This window comes from Diabrotica virgifera, chromosome 1, assembly GCF_917563875.1.
Source record: "Diabrotica virgifera virgifera chromosome 1, PGI_DIABVI_V3a".
In the NCBI taxonomy this organism is placed as follows: domain Eukaryota; kingdom Metazoa; phylum Arthropoda; class Insecta; order Coleoptera; family Chrysomelidae; genus Diabrotica; species Diabrotica virgifera.
This window is the reverse complement of record NC_065443.1, coordinates 265,561,502-265,587,506: the sequence shown is the minus strand read 5'-3', so window position 1 is coordinate 265,587,506 and position 26,005 is coordinate 265,561,502. Positions and strand designations below refer to the sequence as shown.

The 26,005-nt window shown below is 32.8% G+C and overlaps 1 protein-coding gene across 1 annotated transcript in view; it reads right to left on the bottom strand.

Annotated features, from left to right (window-relative positions):
- The window catches only part of LOC114344625 (protein crumbs), a 220,675-nt gene that overhangs the window by 111,236 nt on the left and 83,434 nt on the right, over positions 1-26,005 (bottom strand). The window contains exons 2-3 of the mRNA XM_050650029.1: positions 19,548-19,688; positions 3,142-3,344 (exon numbers count right to left, since the gene is read on the bottom strand). Of these exons, the coding sequence (XP_050505986.1) occupies positions 3,142-3,344; positions 19,548-19,688 (344 nt within the window). The remainder of the gene's footprint in view (positions 1-3,141; positions 3,345-19,547; positions 19,689-26,005) is intronic.

Sequence of the window (26,005 nt, the reverse complement as noted above, 5' to 3'; positions counted from 1 at the left end):
AGTTATGTTCTGCCTGACTCTTGGTCTTGGATTTTTGGTTACTAGCATGTATTTCGTCTTCTCTAGCAGATCCAGACTACCTGTTTTCTGCTCGAGATGTGAAAATACCTCCGTCACGTCTCCTGTAGAATGAGCGACTTCCTCTAGATCTAGATCACCAGCAGAGGCCAACAATAGTTTTGATCCTCGATTCGTGCTATTTTACTTACACTCTGGGTTAATTAGCAAAATACAAGGAAAAGTTATTTATCAGCAATTTTATTGCTTGAATTATGATTCTATATATTAATAATATAGATATGCAAAGTCCGCAGATAGTGTGCTACTTTTTTTATAAACAAAATGACGCCCGAAAATCGTGTTTTTTTTCAATTTTTGCTCTATAATTCCAAATATTTTTAACTTTACACCAAAAACACCCTAATAAAAATTCACCGAAATTAAATTCTGCATAGAGACGTGTTTTTCTAGATTTACATCGACGAAAATTTTCCCCGGAAAATGCGGATTTTTCCAACAATATCTTTAACTTTCAACTAAAATTTTAGATAAGTAATTGTTTATCAATAATTAAATAACTTGGTAATGTAAAAGATCTTTTCGTATAGATTATAATTCCAGAAACCAATGAAAATTTAATGAACAGTTTAGCAACAATTGAATTGTTAATTAAAAATTTACGGTCGCTATAATAACCACAATAATTATGATACATAAGAATAACTATGATTTTTGTATAAAAATACACTATACCTATCTAATGTACTTTACTGAATTGAAATTGAAAACAAATCGAATATCTTGGGAAATATTAAATTAAATTAAATCATGAAAACGGTATTGGAAAAAAAAGCGACAGGACGCTTCTTTTAAAAGAAAAAACGTTTAATTGTGATGAGTGGTTCCTGGTATGAAACCGGTCAAAGTTAACCGGCATTTACGGCAAATATATAAACAATAGAATCATAATTTTCAAACCATCACCTTTTTATTTTTGTCCTTTTTCTCCACACCAATTTTCATATCTTTAAAATACCCATAACATATATTAATATAATAAAAACTGTCGATATTATGAGTGAAAATTGCCAAAAATAGCAAAATTCCAATCGAAAATTAGGCTGGAGAAAATGTAATCTCAAAGTTAAAAATCGGTATTCGTTAAAAACTGCATTTTCTCGGCTTCCCATGGAGCAATTTTCTTCATTCTTTTTTGTTCCCAAGTAACTCGAGTAGAGCCATCTAACTAATGCATTATTAAATGTCAAACTTGCTTTTGTTTTGTTATAATAGATTAATTTATTTATAAGAAAAGAAAACTACATATTTTTTCCAGTTGTAGACTTTTTTTAGATAAACTTACTACACGTGTACCTTTTAACGTTAAAAACACAAATATTCTTATTTGAAAGCTGTATAATTATTTAAACAATCTTTATTTAAACAAATTAAAAATTTTTTAAAATTAAAATCAACAATATTTTAAACAATTAAAATCTAAGTGGTTCACTTATTTCCAGGTTTACACTGAGGATGGTCAGTTTGACCGAAAACGTTTTGTACAACCACTCCCTTGTGGATGAATTTTAAAAATTTTTTAATAAATTTATAATATACCTATATACAACAGAAGTGTTTACTTCATTCTACGTTGTCTTAACAAAGGTATACAGCCAACTACAGGGTTTACCCTTTTAATGTTTTTTTTTTTTTTTTTTTTTTTTTTTTTTTTTAAATTTTTGTTATAATAAATAAATTCATTTATTATAACAAAACAAAAGCAACTTTGACATTTAATAATGCGTTAGTTAGATGGCTCTACTCGAGTTACTTGGAAACAAAAAAAGAATGAAGAAAATTGCTCCATGGGAAGCCGAGAAAATGCATTTTTTTAACGTATACCGATTTTGAACTTTGAGATTACATTTTCTCCAACCTAATTTTTGATTGGAATTTTGCTATTTTTGGCAATTTTCACTCATAATATCGATAGTTATTATTTTAATAATATATGTTATGAGTATTTTAAAGATATGAAAATTGGTGTGGAGAAAGAGGACAAAAATAAAAAGGTGATGGTTCGAAAATTATGATCCTATTGTTTATATCTTTGCCGTAAATACCGGTCAACTTTGACCGGTTGTATCTTAGGAACAACTCATCATAATTAAACGTTGCTTCTTTTAAAAGAAGCGTCCTGACGCTTTTTTTCCAATACCGTTTTCATGATTTAAATTAATTTAATGTTTCCCGAGATGTTCTATTTGTTTATAAGCCAAAAAATTGTTTATAATTTTAAAATATTCCTAAGGCCGCTTAAATAGTCCAATTTCAATTCTGTAAAGTACATTCGATAGGTATAGTGTCTTTTTATACAAACATCATAGTTATTCTTATGTATCGTAATTATTGTGGTTATTATAGCGACCGTAAATTTTTAATTAACAATTCAATTGTTGCCAAACTGTTCATTCAATTTCCATCGGCTGCTTCTGGAATTATAGTCTATACGAAAAGAGCTTTTATATTACCAAGTTATTTAATTATTGATAAACAATTACTTATCTAAAATTTTATTTGAAAATTAAGATTTTGATGGAAAACCCGCATTTTCCGGGGAAAATTTTCGTCGAAGTAGATCGGGAAAAACACGTCTCTATGCAGAATTTAATTACGGTGAATTTTTATTTGGGTGTTTTTGGTGTAAAGTTAAAATCTTTGTAGTTATAGAGCAAAAATTGAAAAAAAACACGATTTTCGGGCGCCATTTTGTTTATAAAAAAGTAGCACACTATCTACGGACTTTGCATATCTATATTATTAATATATACAATCATAAGATTCGATTCCAGCAATAAAATTGCTGGTAAATAAATTTTCCCAAAAACGGCCTATTCTCCGATAATCTGCCCAGACTATTATTATATCTAAGGCCAAGTTTAATAGTAACGGTGATAAGGGGTCTCCTTGTCTAAGTCCTGATATTATACTAAATGGTATCGATATTCCGTTTCTTTCTCGTTCATCCTGAGACTTATTGGTCTTGCAGATTCTGCCAGATACAATGTTGCATTCACGGGCTATTTAATAGATGTAAAAAATTTTAAAACCTATCTAACTCTTAAAACTAACATAACATACCTGAACGTTACCGTCCACTTCAATGGTTAAGTTTCCTGACACATATTGAAGATACACCGTGTGCCATTTGTTGTTTAGAAAGTTGCCTAAAATCTTATGTTCATATTTCTTGCCGCCGGTCCTTGCCTCGAAACCCACCTCGTCAGAATTTACAGAAAGTTCAATAAGGTCGTCGTTTAGTTGTTGGGAAAACAGATTCCCACCTAAAAAAAGAATTTAATGTTATTTTGTAAAAACAACGCGCAAACAAAATCAAACAGCTTTCGAATAAAATCGAAAAATACATTGATGTTAAGGAGGGTAAATTAATAGTGATATGAAAGAAAAAATATATAAGTAACTTTTAACGTGAAGTAAAAGCTCTCTGGTGTAGATGGTATATCGACACCTATAAGAGTTATTTGTCGACCAAGTAAGCGGTATGCACAGCGCAACATAAGAGAGATGAGATTATTTAATGGAGGCTCTGTGATGATTTGGGGTAGAATTTCCCCGAAATATAATATAAATACGGATTTGGTGTCTACCTGGAGGCTCTTTAAGTAGCGAGAGGTACATTACACATATTCTTTTTCTTTGAACACTATTTTCCTTTTGCACTGTATATAAGAAATAATTTCATCTTAGTGGTATGATAAGACATGGCCTTCTCACGTATCGCAGTCGTCAGTTAAAACACATCTTAAAGAGTAAAACCGTCTAGTTTTTTTGTTTTTAAAGATATCAGAGAAATTAAAAAAATAAAGGGTTCACAAAATATGATACCACCCAATAGTATCAATGCATAACCACCTTTTTACCTTTTCCTCCCTACAGGGTGTCTCAAACTTTTGTGTCGATTAAAACACATGTTAAACTAAAAAACCGTATGTTTTCTTTGTTTCTGAAGATATCAGGAACATTCACAAAACAAAATGTCCACAAAACATAAGACTGCAATAAGATTTTGATTTATACTCAGATTTGTACCTCGTCCTCCCTACAGGGTGTTTCAAACTTAACATAAGTTTTCTTCCACCCGGTATTAGTACAAAAAAGAAGTTTGTGTAAATCTTTGCACAACTGTGTAAACACTAAAGAAATATCTAAAATAATAAAAAAAAAATTAGCGGAATCCGTTAATCTGTTCACGAAAAAATGAGTTATGAAAATGAGCATCCTATATGAGCATTTCTATATCCCTAACTTATGCCTCGCAGTATAGCTTTTTGTGCTGATAACCAACATAAATATTTAAACTGACCTAGTTTAGTCCATTTATGTGAGATTATATGTTTTAAATACTTGTTTTATACATTGTATGTAACGTGCCCATAATTATTATTACGAGCTCACAGTTATTATGATTTGGTCTAATGCAACTGTAATTCTACAAACTAACGTGAAAATTAATCATGATAATTACATAATCTAAAGTTCTAAAAGAGTAATATTGTTATAAAAATAGATGAAGGTTATGAAGAAGTGGTTGGAATCGTATAAGACAAATAAATACGAAATTTACCTAGTAAATCAAGAAAACAATATGCATAGTCCTACATATTTTTCAAAAAGATCGTATGATATTAAACCTTCATCACCTTGATCCGGGTGCTAATAAAAATTTTATTTTTTTCTTATCTCGGTTTTTTACAGCGTTCTCTAAATCCACCCAGCCAGGATTGTTTCGGACCTTCTCTCTTCTTTCTTTCCCTTGGCATCCATTTTAAAATTGTTTTGGTCGCCTGGCGTTGTCCATTCTTTCTACATGATCATACTAGATCAGTTGTCTCCTTTGAATTTCATCGATGATGGTTGACTTGACTCCCATTATATTTCTGATTTGGTCATTTTGTATTCTTTCAAGCCTTGATTTTCTAGCCGAGCTTCTCCAGAAGTCCATTTCTAATGCAAGTAGGCGTCGTTCCAGGGATTTAGTATGTTGTCATGTTTGGCATCCATAGAGCACTATACTTTTAAAAATTAAACATGACATTTTTATATACAAATAAAACATTTTTTGGTTTTTGCATAAACGTAGAAATACTTGTGTACGCAACTTATTCAAAAGTGTTTACATTTGGCACTCCACATGCTATCACAATGTTAAGTTGCGTGCAGTAAGTACTTGTCAAATTTTGATCCTTCGATGTCGGCTCTTCCTATCATTGCGAATCAGAACTAGCGAAGCGTTGGATATTTCACTCATCGACAGGGAACATGAGCTGATTTTGAACTGAGCAATTTCTGCTTAGTTGGAGGGGAAATATATGTTCGGACATTTGGTTGACGTACTTACTCTTGTGGATAATGGCGCGAAGCTATCAGCCGTGAGATTATGCCTGAAGGTCTCTAATTTTGTCGAATTCGACTAATTGACAAACATTTTGATCGTATGTGACCGTGCATCCAACAAAATCGTTACAATTTTACCACAGTGGGACTCACCTGCCTGCTGCAGTAATGCAGAATTAATATCATCGACGATTTTGTCGAACGACACGGCAGTACCGTGAGTGGCCGGCTTAAAGCTATATACTTTCTAGTTAAAGATGGCAATGATATTCCTTGAAGTTCCAAGAGCCAAAAGGCTCAAAATAATGAAACTTAAGACGGACGAATGTAATTATTATGTTTTCGATATTGGAACTTGGAATTTGTAGATGACCTACATGAGTACCTGACAGTGTTCTGACATGAGTGTAAAAATAAAGCCGTTTTCTCTTTTATCGCAATGTTTTTAACACACATGTTAACGAGGTCTTAATGTTTCTTATCCTGTCTTTAGTGTAGAATATTTGTTCAAAATAATATATTATCATTGTATTTCTATGCCTGATAAAATGTATCTGCCTATTTAGTGGAGTCACTGAAGGTAGATATAAGCTATTACCTCCGATTTCGTTGAACCTCCATCGATTTGCATGAAAATTGGTGAGTGCTTAGAGGATATCTCAAGGAACAAAGGTGACATGGTGCCAACTTGCGCTTTTACCCTGGGGGTGGATGCCACCCCTTCTCGGGGGTGAAAATTATTTTATTAAAAATAGCCCCATAATTCGATAGAGGGACAAATTTCAAGCAAAATTTGTTATATAAAGTTATTAAAATAAATCAAAACTTTTTGAGTTATAAAAGATCAAAGATTTTAATTTTTTTGAGAAAAATGCATGTTTTTAACCAATTTTTCATCAATAACTCAAAAAGTGTAATTTTTTACAAAAAAGTTATTATCAAAATTGAAGCTAATAAAAAATGAAATAAACCCCTTACTACAAAAACCTTTTAATTTTAACTAAAAGTGAGTTATAGGTAATTGAATGTATATTTTTTTCGGCGAGTAAAAAACTCTTAAGTATTCAAGCTGAAATAACGAGAAATTGGAGCATTTTGTAACATAAACTTGTTAAACATATGTCAAAGTACTTAAAAATATCTATTAAATGAGCCCCGAACATGTTGATAGCGTTAAAATTTATGCTCCAAAACTTTTCAAAATGTATCTTTTAAAAATTTTTTCAAAAAATGTTATTGTTTTTTTTTAATAACTCCGTTCGCGTTTACGATATCAGTTTCATCTAAAAACTGTTTGAAAGTTAATTCCAAGTGCTATTTAAGCACGTTGAACCTAATCTTTTAAACCACTTACTTCTTTAAAAATAAAAGGTTAAATGACCCCGGTTGCATGGTTCCCACAGCAAAATTTAAGATTTAAACGTTTCTATCTCGGTTATTTTTTACCCTATAGAAATAGTAAAACAGGTAAAATATTTGGCACAGGAAAACTAAAATTTGGTTATATATAATTTTTTACGTATATTGAGTATTTTTGGAGTTATTATCAAAAGAACATGAGAATTACAAAAATTTTAAAAATTATGATTTTATTAAATTATTTTTTTTTTCAAAAATATGCATTCTAAACCGGTCAAAATTATTGAGCACATTACTTATGCTAATATAAAGAAGATCTTGTAAGGATTACTATAAATTTTATTTTTGTGGAAATGGCGTATGTTTTATTTTTTATTTTTTACTAAAAAAATCGAAACGGTTCTTTTATTTTCATTATAACTTGCTTAATTTTGACACTATTACCTTGTTCTGAAGCTCATTTGATAGGTATTCCGAAGTACTTTGGCAAATGTTAAGCAGAAATATTTTTTTCCGCAAATCGCCAGGAAATTTTGACATTCCTGTCAAAATTTCTTGAAGAAAAAGTCAGGACTTCCTTACTGTAAGGAAATGTTATTTCCTTACTGTAAGGAAATGATATTTCCGTACAGTTGTTAGTGTTACATATAGTAACATAATATTCCTCAATACGTTTCCATAGTAACCCAAGTAATTTTATTAGGAATTTCAAAGCACCATTTATTTGGGAATAAAATTATCGCGTTTTTTTTAAATCAATCAATATCTGTCGAATTTTAAACGATTTGCGGAAAAATAGTATGTTTACCTCGTAGGAAAAGCCACATTCCTGGACTCTGTGTTGCTAAGTCTCGGCTTGCGCCTCGACTTAGCAATCTTCACAGTCGTCCAGGAATGTTAAGCTTTTCCTACCCGGTAAACAATGTACTAATACATTGCACAGTTTTCCCGTTATTTAAGCTTGAATACTTAGATTTGAGTACTCGTCGAAAAAAAATACACATTCAATTGCCCATTACTCACTTTGAACTAACATTAGTTTAGTTCTTTATGTGAGGAATGTATTCAATTTTTTATTATCTTCCATTTCAATAATAATAACTTTTTTGTAAAAGCTTATAGTTTTTGATGTATACGTGAAAAACCGATTTAAAACATGCATTTTTTTAAGAAAAAATAAAATCTTTGGTCTTTAATAACTCAAAAAGTGTTGATTTATTTTAATAACTTTATTTAACAAATTTTGCTTATAATTTGTCCCTCCATGAACTTATGGTATTATTTTTAATAAAATAATTTTCACCCCCGAGAAGGGGTGGCATCCGCCCCCAGGGGAAAAGCACAAGTTGGCATCATGTCACCTTTGTTCCTTGAGGTATCCTCTAATTACTCACCAATTTTAATGAAAATCGATGGAGGTTCAACGAAATCGGAGGTGAAAACCTTCAGTGACTGCACTAATTATTGACATACGAACAATTATTTATTAAAAGATTAGTTCCTTGAACTTTAGTGTACTTAAACTCAACAACAATAATAATTGTAAACCACTGTTAAACAACACATTTATATATTTTTAAAATGTTTATAACGTAATAATTTCTTAATGTTTGGCAGCGTTAAAACTATGACCACAGGAAACTGGAAGAAAACTGCTAGGCATTGACGAACTCATGCAAAATAAACGAAAAGTGGATGGCTTTTATTTAAAAAAAAAACATCATTTTACAGTATTCTAGAGGTTGTAAAGGACCGCCGCGAATTTAATGGAATTTGAAAAGTATTTCAAATCACAAGTTACAATTTAAAAAATACATTATTCAAGAAGTAGTTATGGTCGTGTGCACGTCGTGTGATAAAAGTTTTCACGCTCCTGCGCAGTAAAAAAATACGTTCCAACAGATGATAGTTCATCACATCGTCCTTCCGAGAGTTCCAACAAAAATTGTGATCTTCCAGTGACAGTTTCGTGACGATCATTTCAGTACACGGATAACGGGATAAATGGAAGTAGGTACTAGTTTGGCTGACCTGCGCACTAGGATCGTTTTTCGAATTACCGTCACCGGGCGGTGCAAATGATGAACATGCGCAGAAAAACGATACACGCAGTTTCGTGACGATTTTTGGGCCGTACAAAAATTGTGTCCAAAAACAATAACAATTTTGTTCTAACAAAACAAAAACAACTTAAATAATCTGCTATGCAGACGATGCAATACTAATCTCTCAGTGACGATGATTTACAACGTATGCTGCACCAATTTAACATAACCGCCAGAAAATTTAACATGTTAATTTCCACAAAAAAGATTAAATGCATGGTTATAACCACGGTACACAGAGAACCGGTATGTTCGCACGCATGGAAGGCGAACGCGTGACGTCATATGGGAACCTTAATTTTCATCCGGCAATGCTAAATGAAACGGTAATATTGTTTGAATTTTAAAATTATGTACCTATCATTGCTTTTTAAATAAGAAATTGTATTGTATATTCTTTTTACTGTCATTTTCCAATGTGCATTTAATTTAAACATGAATTTCCGTTGAAAAATAAAGATTTTAGGTATCTGTTGTCCAATATACATTCACCATAGTATATTAAAAAAATAAAACAGAAATAATATAAACATTCACTTTACTACTGGGTCTGTAAAAATGTTTCACATAAAATTGTGTCTACTTAAGGTAGACTTCCGCACCAAGCGACCGAGACAGGAGACCGCGACAGGCGACAGATAGGCGAGGTCTCCCCACGACTGCTCTCAATGCAATTATATCAGGGTAGTTCTGCAGCCCGCGACCGAGACCAGCGACCAACTATCTTCTATTCGCGACCTATCTGTCGCCTGTCGCGGTCTCCTGTCTCGGTCGCTTGGTGCGGAAGTCTACCTTTACTGTTATTCTAGATTGTTGAAAAATATTTGACTAAAAATAAAAACAAATCAATTAAGAAATTTGAAGTTTTAGATGAATAGAACCAATTACTTGATGACTTTCAAATTTTATTTACAAAATAGAAAAATGTTGATTTTAAGTTAAACCAGGTTAGGAATCTAAAAATTTCAAGTGCGAACATTTTATTAGACTGTAATATACATACATGTACAGAGTGGGCCAAAGAAAACAGTCCACCTCGATATTTGGCAGTATTTATTAGATTTTAAGGAAATGACGAAACAGGTCGATTTTTGATCTAAGTGAGACACATTTTTACTGTACATACATTTGTCAATTGTCAACCCCCTCCCTTCCAGTCCCCTCACCCCTTATTTTTAAATAGGGAATAGGGGTCGTGTGCTAGCTCATTTAAAAGGTTACTCGATTCTCTATTTAGTAATATAAACATAAACATAATTATTTATACAGGGTGTTCAAGAAAAAATATATTAATTAAATTAATTGACACAAGAAGAAGAATGTATGTAATTTATTTAATTCAAAATACATTCTACTGCTGTCACAAAACAAAAAAAAATGTTTTTTGATAAATAAACATTGCTCTTCGCTTAATTTCAATATTCAAGCTGCCACCCATCTGCCAGTCGATCGGATAGCTCAGTGCGACTAGCGGCTGGCCCGCACTTCACTTCGCCGTGAGGTACGAGAGTTCAAGCCCAAGCCAGGCCATCGGAAAAACAAAAAGGCTAACGCGTCAGTATAAAATTCTAAATATGAATCTGGCGCTTAGACTGGAATATGCGGGCATCTGATCGACCTATGAGGGAGCAGTACGGCAAGGGATAAGGGCTTGCGGCTCGGTGATACTCCCCCATAGATCCCTACCGAAGGGCGTTGACGCCTAAGAACGGTGTATATACACCCATCTGCCTCTTGGTAGGTTGAATATTGAATTTAAGCGAAAAACAATATTTATTTATCAAATAAACATTTTTCTCTGTTTTCTGTCAGTAGTAGAATGTATTTTGATTTAAATAAATTGCATACATTCTTCTTTTTGTGTCAATTAATTTAATTCAAAATAATTTTTCTTGGACAGCCTGTATAAATAATTAAGTCAATGTTATTATTACTGAATAAAGAATTTAATAACATTTCAAATGAGGTAGCACACGACCCGTATTCCCTATTTAAAAATAAGGGGTGGGGGAAATGGAAGGGAGGGGGTTGACAAATGACAGATGTATGTACCGTAAAAATGTATGCCCCTTAGATTAAAAATCGACCTGTTTCTTCATTTCCTTAAAATCTAATAAATACTGCCAAATATTGAGGTGGACTGTTTTCTTTGGCCCACTCTGTATATGAATGTATAAAATGTTCGCACTTTAAATTTTTAGATTCCTAACCTGGTTTAACTTTAAATCAATTATGTATATTAATACTATCTGTACTGTAATACATATTATGTATATTATTAAAAAAACAAATTTGCGGGAAAAGTTTTATTAATAATATTAGAATTAGTATCTATAAATAAAATCATTTTTTAAAATTAGAAAATTTAGATATCTTTTTGTCAAGTGACCTCTGGCAGTTTTTAAAACTTTTTTCTGTTAATATCCGTCATTCTAATATATGTTCGTGTTCTGCACATGCATAATATCACCTCGAATGGCATTATAGTCTCGGTTTTAATAAATTACTATAAAACTAATAGTTATATTATAATAGTTTTAAAAATACACAGTTATGCTAATAAATAACAATTTGTAATTAAAAGAATATAGAATTGCTTCAATCGTTAACAGCTTAATATTTTAAAACCGCCTCAATCTATTCACTTTCAACGCCACCACATACGAAATAATGCATCCAAACAATAAGCAAATATCTGTTACGTTCCCACTAGCGTTACCAGGTGTCCCGATTTGCGCGGGACGTCCCGATTTTCAGGGGTCTGGGGACGCGTACCGATTTGTACCTGATCGGGACACTAAATGTCCCGATTTTCACCCACGAAAACCAATTTCAGGAGGACTTGCAGTGAATTTTATAACTATGTTATAAAAACAAGGCACTCCTAAAAGCGGTAAAATCGAATGAAAAATATAATTTTAATAAAATATAAATAATTTACTTAATCTACGATTTTTTCTTGTAATTTCGTCTGATTATTATTATGTAGGATTAAATACAGATTATAGAAACACCTTGTAGTCCAGTAAATGAACGGGAAATATGGCGATACCGTGTAATTTTCAGGATCAACTCCGAATTGTATGAAAATTTGGACGGCTTGTGCCGTTGGTTGCTTTTACTCGGGGGGTGAAAGTCACTCCTAGCTAGGGGTGAAAAACCGCGCGTTTAAAATAAATCCGGAGATGCATAAATTGACTAAATTCTAAGCAATTTTAGTTCTATAGAATTTTAACGTTAATACTTTTCGAGTTACGATTACGATTGAAAATGTTTATTTTTCGACAAAAAAATCACGTTTTCAGTCGATTTTCACAAATAACTCAAAAAGTAAGTATTTTATCGAAAAAACTATTTTTTAGCAAAAATGTAGCTTAGAAAAAACAAAGAGAGCTGTGTATTCGTAAAGTCTATAGACCCAGCAAAAGCAAATTTGTAGCTAATGAAAAATACGTTCCCATTCGTCAAATTCCAAATCAAATATTTCAACGTGAAATAACCAAGAAATGAAGCACTTTTCGGGAAAAACCAATTAAAACTTTTTTAAACAAGCTTTTTATTTTATTGTTTTAAAAAAGTTTCTAGCATCAAAACTAAGTGAGTTATGCTCAAAATCAAGTTGACTCTTTTTTTGGTAAAAAAATTGTGAAAATCTCCCTCTACTTAGCACCCCAAATGAAATTAATCGTTACCGCTTTACAAATAATTTACTTTTCCTATGTATTTTTGACATGATTAAAAGGGCCTGAACGAGTCACTAATCACGAGTGTATGCAAAATATGAACAGCCATATTTGAACCAATTTTTGAAAACCTACCTACTTTTTACTCCTTGAGATTTTTAGTATCCCTAATACTTTTTAAGTAATTTTTGAAAAAAGGGCATTTCAAATATTTTAGAATTTCTTTTTTTACTATAAAACCAATTTTTTTCAAAACTAAGCACTCCCAAGAGGCAAACCTTACAGATCGTATAAATTATAAACATATAAAGTAAATGGTCAAGCGGTAACGATTAATTTTATTTACGGTGCTAAATAGGGGGAGATTTTCACCATTTTTTTTCTACTAAAAAAAGGAGCCAACTTTATTTTGAGCGTAACTCGCTTAGTTTTAATGTTAGAGACTTTTATATAAAACAAAATTAAAGATTTTTTTTAAACACTTTAAAAACGTTTAATATGTTTTGCCCGAAAATTGCTTAATTTTTTGGTTATTTCAAGTTGAAAAATTCGATTTGGAATTTGACGAATAAGAACGTATTTTTGATGAGCTACAACTTTGCTTTTACTGGTTTTATAGACTTTCTGAACATACAATTTTTTTGCTTTTTTAAAAGCTACATTTTTGCTACGAATATTTTTTCGATAAAATTATTCGAAAAGTATTGACTTAGTTTAAAAATTATATAGAACAAAAGTTTTTTAGAGTTAGTCAGTTGATCCATTTTGGGACTTACCTTAAACGCCCTTTTTTTCACCCCCGAGAAAGGGTAACTGTAACTGTCACCCCCCAAGTAAAAGCAACCAACGGTACAAGTTCATCTTTGAAGTAGACAGTAAGTAGAACCTAAAACCCGAGTTAGGGTTGTCCCGATCTACAACCCTAAATCCCGATTTGTTTTTGCTTATGTACCGAGTAAAAACAAATAGGACCTGGCAACACTAGTTCCCACGTGACGTGCTGCGCGGCCGAAACCAAATTTAGCGACGACAATCGGCATACCGAACAGCAAATCTAATAAAAGATGTAAACTGGAGCTGGAGGGTCAAATAATAGAGCAAGTGATGGAGTTTAAATATCTAGGCATCACACTATCTAGCTACGGAATGCTCGAAACAGAAGTGGAAGATCAAGTGAATAGAGCAAACAGAGCCGCAGGTTGCCTGAATGACACAATATGGAGAAATGAAAATATCGGAAAAGAAATGACAGGCAGAATTTACAAAACAGTTATCAGACCAATAATGACATACGCGGCAGAAACACGACCCGACACAGAGAGGACAAAAAGATTACTCGAAACAGCCGAAATGAAAACCCTCCGAAAAATCGATGGCAAGACTCTATGGGACAGAGCTAGAAATACAGATATACGACGGAGATGCAAGGTGGACAACATTAATAGCTGGGTAAGAAACAGAAGAATAGAATGGAATGATCACATAAGTCGAATGACAACAAATAAGATAAGCAGGACGGCGAGAGACGGTTCCCCAATAGGAAGACGATCAGTGGGACGACCACGAAAACGATGGAACGACAACTTACTAGAGGCACATTGAAGGACCAGACACAGGGTTACCAGACCTAGGGAATTTTCCCTAAACCTAGGGAATTTTGAGCCAGTTTAGGGAAAAAGGGAATTTTATTCAATTCTATGAAAAATCTAGGGAATTCTTAATATTTGTAAGACGATTTTAAAAAATCTGTTTGATTTTATAAGCTTTATAAAATTGCACATATATTATCTATATGAAAATCGTTTTATTCGCGAATTCGGGGAATCCCAGCGATGCGTCAAAGTTTAGAAGTGAAGAGAATATGACAGATATCGATTTTTACGATTATCGATTATTCCCCATTTGTTATCAAGGGCAAACAAACATCAATAAGGTTATGTTATCAGGGTTTCTGATTTCTGGATTGTAGGATTAAAATATCTATTATCCATAATATATAAAATCCACGAAGAGATTTCTCTGGGATTGGGCTCTACCATTAACCATAAAAATATTACTAGATTATTAGATAACCATAAATGTTCGATTTTTGATTTGGTGTGTCGCTTGTCAACAATAATCGATTCGAATCGATCAGTGTTTCGATAATTTTTAATTTTGACCATTTCGGACATTTTACAGTTTGGGAGTACAATACTAGAAGTGTACAATATTTTCCGTACAATGCTAGGGCTAGGATTGTCCAATTCCAATTTCGGGCTTTGCTCGTAACATATACAAAAAAATTCTGGGTCTACTCGCGGAGGACATCCTGAAATTACACAGAGGCAGTACGCCTGCGCATTAGCTGTTCCGATGGAAAAAGTCGACCTTATTCAATGCCCAGTTTTGTAATGCGCATGCGTATATTGAAAATATATAGGGAATTCTAGGGTAAAAATTGTTGTCAAGTTGTTAGGGAAATCTAGGGAAATTTTGACAAAAATTCTAGGGAATTAAAAAAAAATCATCTGGCAACCCTGACCAGACAGAGTCATGTCTTTAAAAAAGGAGAAGAAGAAAAAAAAATTGTGTGTTGGAACAAACCTCAAATTGTTTGGTTTGTTACCATATGACCATAACGTCAAAGAAGGTGGAATTAATATGGGCACAAATAAAAATCTAAAAATAATAAAACATGAACTTATCAAGAAGTCATTTACAGGAGTAACTAGAGAAACCTAGAGAGATGTTATAAATCACGCGATTAACCAAGAGTAAAAAGAATGACTTTTGGATAATCTCATAGAAGATACAGTTCAGACATAATTATTAGAAAACGTTACGATCCAATTTTTTGAATGTTATGATTTGCGATAAGCACACTTATGTAATTACCGAAAACTTAAACAAACGTAATTGTAGATAATGGTCACGTAACAACCCTTGTTGGATGCGTGAATATCCCACCCAGTATCTATAAAAACTTACTGTATGCGCTGGAATAATCGGCGACAAAATAATTGAAGGAAACTTAAATAGCCCAAATAGATTATTTGATACTTTCAGACAATAACTACATATCTAACGAAGAAACACAACAACAGTACCGTAAAACCTCGATATAACGGACCTCTATATAACGGACTTCGGATATAACGGACGAAAAATCCGGTCAAATGTAAAAAAATTCAAAACGTCCTGTTGATATGATACATGCTTGACCTGTCACATACCAAGATACATTGAATACCAACGGGGTCCCCCGTGGACCCCAAATGCTACACCTACCTAGAAACTTTAGTTGTATGTTTTTGCCAAAAATACAACATCGCATATTCAATCCATGGATCAGGGAATAATTTTGGAAACCAAACGAATATCTAGTAAAAAAAAATTGTCTGTTGGCCAAGATACAGACATAAGATTAGAAGGGTTGGAAATTCCTGATTTCTGTAAGACAATACATATCTAATAATGCCGGAGAAAAAGTAGGTAGCTGAGATGTTTTATTTTACAATGGCTAGAAGTAGATGAAGGTGTCCCTGGGTATAATATCACTACTGAAAGTGAAATAGCAGATGAAGTTATGAACCTAAAACATGAGGATGGAAGTGAAGATAGCAAAGAAGGCAAAACAACACTGCAAAAAATGAAGTTCTCAGAGGTAAGATCGCATCTTAACGATCTAATAACATTTATTGATTATTCGGACAACGAAGTTCAACTGTATTATACGCAATTTCGTAATTTTAGAGAGTTGATTATAAAAAAACAGCAAACTTCAAAAGTGCAAACAAAACTTGATTCCTTTTTCAAATCGGGATTACCGAAAGCAAGCTTGTCGATATCAAACAACGTCACTTCACGACTAATTTCTGAAGATAATTAAATAGAATTTTGTTTGTGTTTTTTATTTATATTTAAATACAGTGTACATATTTTCAAAAAAGAAGTTTTTTTATTTATTTTAAACCTATTTTTATATAACGGACTTTCGGCTTCAACGGACACCCCCCGTCCCTCCAATTAGTCCGTTATATCGAGGTTTTACTGTATTTGAATGCGACATGATGGAGCTCCACCTCACACCTCACTGTGAGCGTGAGGTTAGGAGAGATGTAAGTACTGTGTTTCTCAGCTTGGAAGGCGGGGTTTTATCTAATAGTTCCCACAATCACCCCATATGACTCCTTTAGACTATTTCATTATGATCACTTAAAAAACACCGTGTATAAAACAGAACCTGGCAATATTCAGGAATTATAGATACGATTGCCGTATAGATAATAGATAAGAATAATTGAGGAGTCGGGAATGTTGCAAAATGTATTGTTTTGTAAGTTTTAAAGATCGCATGGCTTGTATTGAAGCAAAGGACAGCATTTTAATCATCTCCTGTCACCGCCTTCACTTTTGGCTTCTATAGTTCCCTATTCTATTTGTTTATCACTTAAATGTGAACCTTCATTTAACATGACAAACACAAATATCTAAAGATGTGTATTCAGTTGTTGCAGAGAAACTGCACCAGTTTCTGCTCCAGTTGTGTTAATTTTTTTTACTAATGTACTGATAGTAGAGCTTGTCATAGGATTTCTTTTAGAATATAAATTATTAAAGATTATTCAAATTTTAAACGAGTTTATTCAATCACAGCTATCTAAGATATTACAGTAGACTCAAATTAACATCAGATCGAAAAACTGACAAATACACGTATTCAATATTTTTGAAAAATCTATCGAATGACACCAAACACGACCTCCAACGGAGGTAGTACCTCCGTGGTACCACCAGGGAGTACTTTAAAATCTTAAATAGGAGCTCCCATTTTTTATTGCAGATTTGGATTCCTTACGTAAAAATAAGTAACTTTTATTCGAGACAGTTTTTCGAATTATGGATAGATGGCACTATAATCGGAAAAAATAATTCTTGGAAATGGGAAATTAAATTAAAAAATGGAAAGTCCCCAACTTTATGGAAAACTTAACTTTTTTGGGTTTTAGGACCTAATCTTCGCAACCCAATAGATCCCCATAACGCTCGAGTGACTGCACATTTAGCATACTTTCCTCCCCTACTATAGGGAATACTCGTATTATACAGAGTGGTCTATTGGAAATATCAAAATTCATTATATTTTCAGAAAAACGGAAAATGTGACAACCGTGTAAATACTACCGTAAGATCGGCCGTACTAGAAAACCTACAAACTAAAATTTATATAAATCGTGCAAGCTACTTCCGAAGTAATTGAAGCGTTACATACTTAAAACTGTATCTGTATAATCAAGATGTCGTGATGGAGACATTAAGAAATGAGGCATACACATGAATTTTAACTAAATTCTACTTGTATTTAGGTACCTACACTACTCCAAGAAATTAGGGCTCCACCTCTGCCTCCACCTTAAAAATGGGCCATTTTTGATGTCTCGAATTTCCTAAACCTGTCGTCCGATTTAATCGATTTTTTTATTATGTTATAGCCTTATTCTTTAACAATATCGCTGTAATAAAATTGTTGCTAGACAGGTAAATTGTCATTGTTTGCCGAGGGTACCAATCAAACTGTGTTTTTTCTCAAAGTTCACTACACACTGTGGAATATTCTAGCATTTAAAAAATACTGAAATTAAAACCCAACTATAGCCTCAGATTTTCTTAACATTCTGTTTTTTTATTCAATCGCTATGTTAATAATAAAAAAGTTAGGTACTTTAACAACTAGAAATGTTTTTCATCAATACAGGGTGTGCGACAAACTTTAAAGGGTAATTCACTAATTCTACATGAAAAAGAAATGACAGTTTGCTTTATAAACTTATGTCCGCAAATGCTTCGTTTCCGAGACACAGGGTGTTGAAATTTTTGTTACAAGCTAACGATTTATTTATTGCTCTAAAACCGGTTGAGATATGCAAATCAAATTTGGTGGGTTTTAAGAGGTAAGTAGTTATTGTGCATTTTTTGACATACAATTAAAATTTTATATTCACCATTGGCGTTCATACGGGTATTTATCACCAACTGGGCATTTTAATAAGCCCGACACGTAGAACATGTCAAATGACAGGAACTATGACAGGTGATAAATAGCAGTCTGATTTTTTGCATGAGAGTTTAATGAAAGGGTAACAAATCAATTGTAGTTCTGTCCAACAAAATACATGGGACGTTTTCGTAGTCTGACGTTCAAAATTTTTAACCTGTTCCACAATTAAAACTTCCCCTGTTCCAATACATCAAAGTTTGTCCGACTAGACACTGTTAAGCTATTAACGCGGGATCTAGGCCTATTCTGTTATCTGGATCAATATCTGCTCAGTGCAGTAGTGTATTATTTTAAGAATTCGTTAATGCTGAGCCATAGGGAAGTAGTGTTTATTTTATAATTAATTTATTATATTTTTGTACAACAGAACTAAGTTGTTGGACTATTTAGAGCCAGGCCTAGAACAGATAAGAGAATAGTGCTATTTACACTTAGAAATCTGAAGCAGGTTTGTCAAAATGACAGTGACTATTTCTCTATGTTGACTTATCAGTTATTTAGTTATAATATGTTCGATTTCTTGTTAGAAATAAAATATTTTAATAGTTCCAGTATGACACAAAATCTAGGCATGGGATAAAAAAGTTTATTGGAAGAAATTTTTTTGTTCTTCTAAATGGCGGTACAGGCTCGTTTTTTAATATTGTATTTAGTTATAGAATAATTTCCACATACTATACTATATTACGAATATGTGTGCCAAATATCTCGACAAAATATTCAAAATTAAAGCCGCAATCTTGGAACGCGTTTTCCGTTTCGATGACGCGCTACTGTAGCCTCTTAAAAAAATCATTTAAATCGGACAACAGGTTTAGGAAATTCGAGACATCAAAAATGACCTATTTTTAAGGTGGTGCGTTAATTTCTTGGAGTAGTGTAGTTTCATACCAAATTACATACTAAAAACTATACGATATCATTATCTATATTTGTAACACTTACCATAACATGTTCTAAAACTTAATCCAGTCTGTTTCTTTAACGATATAATCGTCTGAAGTCTTAAATAGGAAGATCCATTGAAGTAGGCTTCTGGTTGATGCGAAGGGCCAAAACTTGAAACTTCATGGCAAATTGCTAATACTAGAACAAAAGGAAAAGTTATAGCATTATAAGATAATATCAAATTGAAATAAAAATATTGTTGAATGTCAGAATACTTAAACTACATAATAAGAAACTACAGAAAAGAAGTTATTAATGGGATAGTTGTAGAGGCCAGCTGCTTTATAGTCGAAACGGAAATCGGTCAGAATGGTCAACTAAATGGCGGTATCAATGTTCTGCATAAATGTTTAAGTAATTCGAGAAGTCGACTTATTTAGATGAGGTATTTTAACATCCCATTAATCATTGTAAATGAGTCATTTTGGAGCTTACAGTAAATACTTACAATATTAGTACAGTTAAAATAATAGACAATAAATATTATCAAGAGAAATTCAACGTTTTCTTTTATTTTAAGGACAAAAGCAAGTTCATTTGCGGAACCGAATTCAAAATTACACTGTGGTGCAAAATTAACCGGACACCTTAAAAATGGGTCATTTTTGATGTCTCGAATTTCCTAAACCTGTTGTCCGATTTAAGTGGTTGTTTTAATATATTATAGCCTTGTTCTTTAGCAATATCACTGTAATAGCACTGTTGCTAAACAGTTAAATTTTCATTGTATACCGGGTGTATCAATCAAACTGTGTTTTTTCTCAAAATTCGCATCACCTTGTGGAATATTCTAGCATTTATAAAATACTGAAATTAAAATCCAACTATAGCCTCATGTTTTCTCAACATTTTGTTTTTTGATTCATTCGCTTATGTTAAATAATAAAAAAGTTAGGTACTTTAACAACTAGCCATGTTTTTCATCAATACAGCGTGTTTTTAAATAATAACTGGCAAACTTTAAGGGGTAATTCTGAATGAAAAAATAATGACAGTTTGCTTTATCAACGATATGTCTGCAAATGCTTCGTTTCCGAGATAGGGGGTGTTGAAAGTTTTCTTACAAACTGACGACTTATTTATTGCTTTAAAACCGGTTGAGGTATGCAAATGAAATTTGGTGGGTTTTAAGAAGTAGTTATTGCACATTTTTTGACGTACAATTAAGAATTTAATATTTACCATTGGCGCGCATACGAGTAATATGAGGGCTTATATTACCCGTATGCGCGCCAATGGTGAATATTAAATTCTTACTTGTATGTCCAAAAATGTACAATAACTACGTCTTAACACCCACCAAATTTCATTTGCATATCTCAACTGGTTTTTAAGCAATAAATAAATCGTCAGTTTGTAAGAAAAATTTCAACACCCTCTATCTCAGAAATGAAGCATTTGCGGACATAGGTTTAGAAAGCAAACTGTCATTATTTTTTCATGTAGAATTACCCCTTAAAGTTTGTCGCACTTATTTAGAAACACCCTCTATTGATAAAGAACATGGCTAGTTGTTAAATTTCCTAACTTTTTTATGGTCCTACTTAAGCGAATGAATCAAAAAACAGAATGTTGAGAAAACATAAGGGTTTTAATTTGAGTACTCCATAAATGCTAGAATATTCCACAGGGTGGTGCGAAAGTTTAAGAAAAAAACACAGTTTCATTAGTACACCCGGTATGCAATGAAAATTTACCTGTTTAGCCACAATATTATTACAGCGATATTGATAAAGAATAAGGCTATAACATATTAAAAAATCACTTATATCGGACAACAGGTTTAGAAAATTCGAGACATCAAAAATGACCCATTTTTAAGGTGTCCGGTTAATTTTGCACTCCAGTGTATTTTGCACATTATCATTGCAATAATTCATCATGCAATTATCATCTTGAAAACAGTATTTGGTTAAAACATCTCATTATTGTTGGTAAAAAAATATATTAATTTGTCTGGACTAAATTACGATTCTGTTGATATCCTATAGTCCGTCCCACCTTGACTTTACAATAGAAGGAACATAGGCAATGCAGTCCTTATGAGAGTTTTTAGCGAGGAGATGCCGATTTTATCAAAAAGGGTTTGTAATCGATCATTAGAGAGATTAAATTAAAATTAGGCAATCTACAATTTTGCGTTTAAGTTTATTTTGGTAGGGGAAGGAAAGTATGCTAAATGTGCAGTCACTCGAGCGTTATGGGGACCTATTGGGTTGTGAAGAGTGGGTCCTAAAACCAAAAAAAGTTAAGTTTTCCATAAAGTGGGGGACTTTCCATTTTTTAATTTAATTTTCCATTTCCAAGAATCATTTTTTCCGATTATAGCGCCATCTATCCATAATTCGAAAAAATGTCTCGAATAAAAGTTACTTATTTTTACGTAAGGAGTCCAAATCTGCAATAAAAAAATGGGAGCTGCTATTTAAGATTTTAAAGTAACCCCCGCCCCACCTCCGTGGGGGTTCGTGTTTGGTGCCATTCGACAGATTTTTCAAAAATATTGAATAGATAAATGTAATTTTCAGTTTTTCGATCTGATGTTCATTTCGTGAAATATCGCGAGATTCGTATTTAAAATTTTAAATTTACCCCCCACCTCTCTCCGTGGGAAGTCGTGTTCGATATCATTCGATAGATTTTTGAAAAATATTGAGCATGTATTTTTTAGTTTTTCGATCTGTCATTCATTCCGCGAAATATTCGCTTTTTTCTTGTGAAACTTTGTGACTCACCCATTTCCTTACGCACCGCTCAAATCGTCAGATTTTTGAAATATACACTCTTTCGCATGTACTTAACTTACCTTATCTTAATCTGACGATTTCGAGTTTTTTTAATGATAGATTTTTTTTCGGGCCACCCTTAACGAACTCCCCTGTATTCAGATCTAATAGTTAGGGGTACAATAGGGATGTTCACAAAAAATTAAAAAGTCATTTCAAACATGTAAAACGATTAAGAAACACCCTAGGAATAATTGTCCAAAATTTCAACAAAATTGAAAAAGCCTTTCTATAAAAAATCTTTATTAGAAATATAGCATTATTTTAAATTTCAAGAACGCTTCTCTATTGGCCTGACGTCACTAGTTGCATACCCCAAGCGCGCGCCATTCTCATAGTGTTACTGTTTACCTGTTTGACGTTTCAGGTCATTTTATTTTGTTCTCTTCTTGTTTTATCAGGGTTAAAGTGGAGTTTTATAGTGAATTTGTTTAGTTTAAAGTGGATAGACTGTTTGTAAGGACATATTTTGGGTTTTACAAAAATAAACAAATAAAATGGAAGAAGGTTTTCAGAAAGCCGATTCGTATAAACTACCGACTGTAGTGTAGATGTAACAATGGTGTATGATTTATTGGCATCTTGTAAAAAAAAATCTACCACAGCTTTACTGAGTGTATATTCCATATAATTTTCCATGTCTTCTTTAAGCTAAAAAAATAAATGCTTAATACTCCACAAAAAAAATAGAGGAAGTTGTATGCATGCATTGTACGCATGCATATTGTATACATACATTGGCTGGTTATTACTTTACCTTGGTTAGGTGTATTAAAAATATTTTTATTCTTCTTCATGTGCCTTGTCCGTTGTGGACGTTGGCTATCATCATGGCAATTTTAATTTCATTTGAGGCGTTTCTGAATAACTCGATCGATTTTTGTCCAAATAATTGGCGTAAGTTTTTAAGTCATGAGTGTCTTTTCTTCCGGGTCCGCGTTTGCTCTCTATTTTACCTTGCGTTATCAGTTGGAGTATACGATATTTATCATGCCTCATGATATGACCGAAATATTTAAGATTTCGTTTCTTAATTGTAAAAGAGATTTCTTTTTGTTTTCCCATTCGACGCAATACCTGTACGTTGGTGTGGGTCGCCCAGGATATTTTGAGGATACGTGGGTACACCCACATCTCGAATGCCTCTAGCTTTTTCATTAATATTTCCATTATTGTCCAGGCCTCTGCGCCATATAGCAAGACCGGAAATAATAACATTTTAGCAGCCGCATTTTTAGTGGGAGAGATATTATGTCGCAATGGGTGAAAATATTTCTCATGCATGTTAAATGTTGCTATGTCCTTTTCAACTCTAGATCTTATTTCGGTTGTTTCGTATTTCGAGTTGACAACTGTTCCAAGGTAAAAAATATTTTTGAACTTGGGTATTATACATTTTCATTTCAACCAATCTTTTCACTAAATTATTAATGATTTTAATATAATATAAAGTCATACCTACATCCACATGTAGTTATTTCAAGGTTTACTTTTACTGTACCTATGTATTATTAGAATCCCGTTTTTAGGAATATCCCAGTTTAAGGAATACAAATTTGAGGTCCCGAAACTTTTTCATTTACTCTTTAGTAGGTGCAAAATCTTGGTCCAATGCTATTTAAATTCATTCATTTTTTTTCGAATCCTGAGAAAACTAATAATAAGTATTTTTGAAAAATGTAAATGCAGAAAGAACAATTACATTATTACCAAGGGCCGAAAGTCTCTGGAAAACTTCTATAATGTTTATTTTATTAAGTTAGTTCTTTAAGTTAGTTATTTTAAGTTCTAGCTGCAACAAACCATTTCTTTTTCTGTTTTAAATTGGCTGGAACGGTAATAAAAATCTTGTCAGAACTGTTTTTTGATGTATTTACACACCCAGGAACAAAACACCACTTATTTGGCTTTATTTTTAATAATTAAATACGTAAAAAACTGCGCACATTCAAATACACTTCGTAAATAAGTATACAAAACTAGTCGTCGATCAGAGACGTTACGACTGCTGACGTCACAGACCGTAGCCTCGCTGCAGGGTACCGTTTTTCTAGCCTCCAAGAAAATCAACATTATGAACTCATTTATCTTAAAAAATATACATTTTTAAACAGTTTTATGATTGTTACGTTTTTATATACCTTGTAATCTATTGAATTTAACTATATTTAAAAATTAGTGAACATCCCTATTATAGTTTACAAAAACATTACATGTTTAGGTCATAATTACGGCACTAATTACGGCATAATTAGCACATAATTAAGGTAAGGCTTAGGCCAAAATTTTTAAAAATAGAGTCAAAACTCCTGTTCGATTCGTAAAATAGCATAAGGGAGAAAATCGTCGCAACACATGCGATTTTCTTTACAACAGAAAATTTAATTTTCACGCAGATATCCCTAGGAAACTCCACAGTTTTATTCTCCTTGATCTCATCTTGCAGTACTCTTAAAAACATACGGGACAGAATCGTGACTGAACTTCTATTGAAATCCGATGAATCCAAAAATCTTTAAAAAATGCAACGACTATCAGATAGTCTAGACCAGACTTAGATTCTAATGAACCATGTATTGGAAATACTTTTTTAGGAATATTGAACTGGAGAATTAACAATAAAATAGACGAGCAACTAAGCGAAACAATTTGCATTACCTAACAACCTTGGAGAAAGATGACGCATTAGTCAGTCGGCAGGTCATGGTTCAAAGATGTAGAACAGCGGTTCTCAATCTCTGGTACATGTACCACTGGTGGTACATTTCATTATTTGAGGTGGTACGCAAAACTCAAAACAGCCAAAATCAGCACCACCATTGGCACAATTATAGTTAATTAGATCACCTAGCTAGACAGGTATTTTAGTTAGGTGGTACCAAAAATAATAAAAAGTATTTGGTGGTACCTGACTCAAAAAGATTCAGAACCTCTGATGTAGAACAACCAGTTTCACGTGTTTTTTCTACTTTGGGAATGCCTTTGACCGGACTAATCACAATAAAATGATTATGATCTTGCAGTAAAAATACGTGAGATTCTTTTATTCTACGGATTCTTGAAAGTTATTTGTCGATACATCAGTGGCAGATCCAGAGCCCCCCCCCCCCCAAACGAAAATAAATATCAATTCAATATACCTAATCCTAAAATAAAGAAAAACAAAAAAAATTAGGGCCATCCAAAAAATAATTGAAAACCCACTTATTCCAGGGGTGGTAAGACTAAGTGACTTTGCATCAGAGAATAGTAATTAAATCACCCTCAAAATCCATGACCCCCCCCCTCAAAAAAATCTGGATCCGCCACTTACATGCATAGGTAAAGTCGATTCGCTGATCTGTCTAGTGATGATAGTAATTTCTTTTTTGAGAAGTTTGCTAGACGTGACTGGAAATTACTACACAACCAAACATACCTGCTCCTAGCCAATATTATTAATAGTGTAAACAGACATAAATACCATAAACCTTACGCCAATCAATAATTATTTCAAAAATGAATAACCATTTTCAATTTCGTTGCAAAACGAAAATACAGCCGCATCATATTCTAGTCCAATCAGAGAGTGCAGCAAGCACCTCTACCGGTTTCGAAACTTATTAGTCTCTCATCAGGAGGCACATATGCTGCTCTCTCTGATCCAACCAAAACAAACCCCGGCGTGCA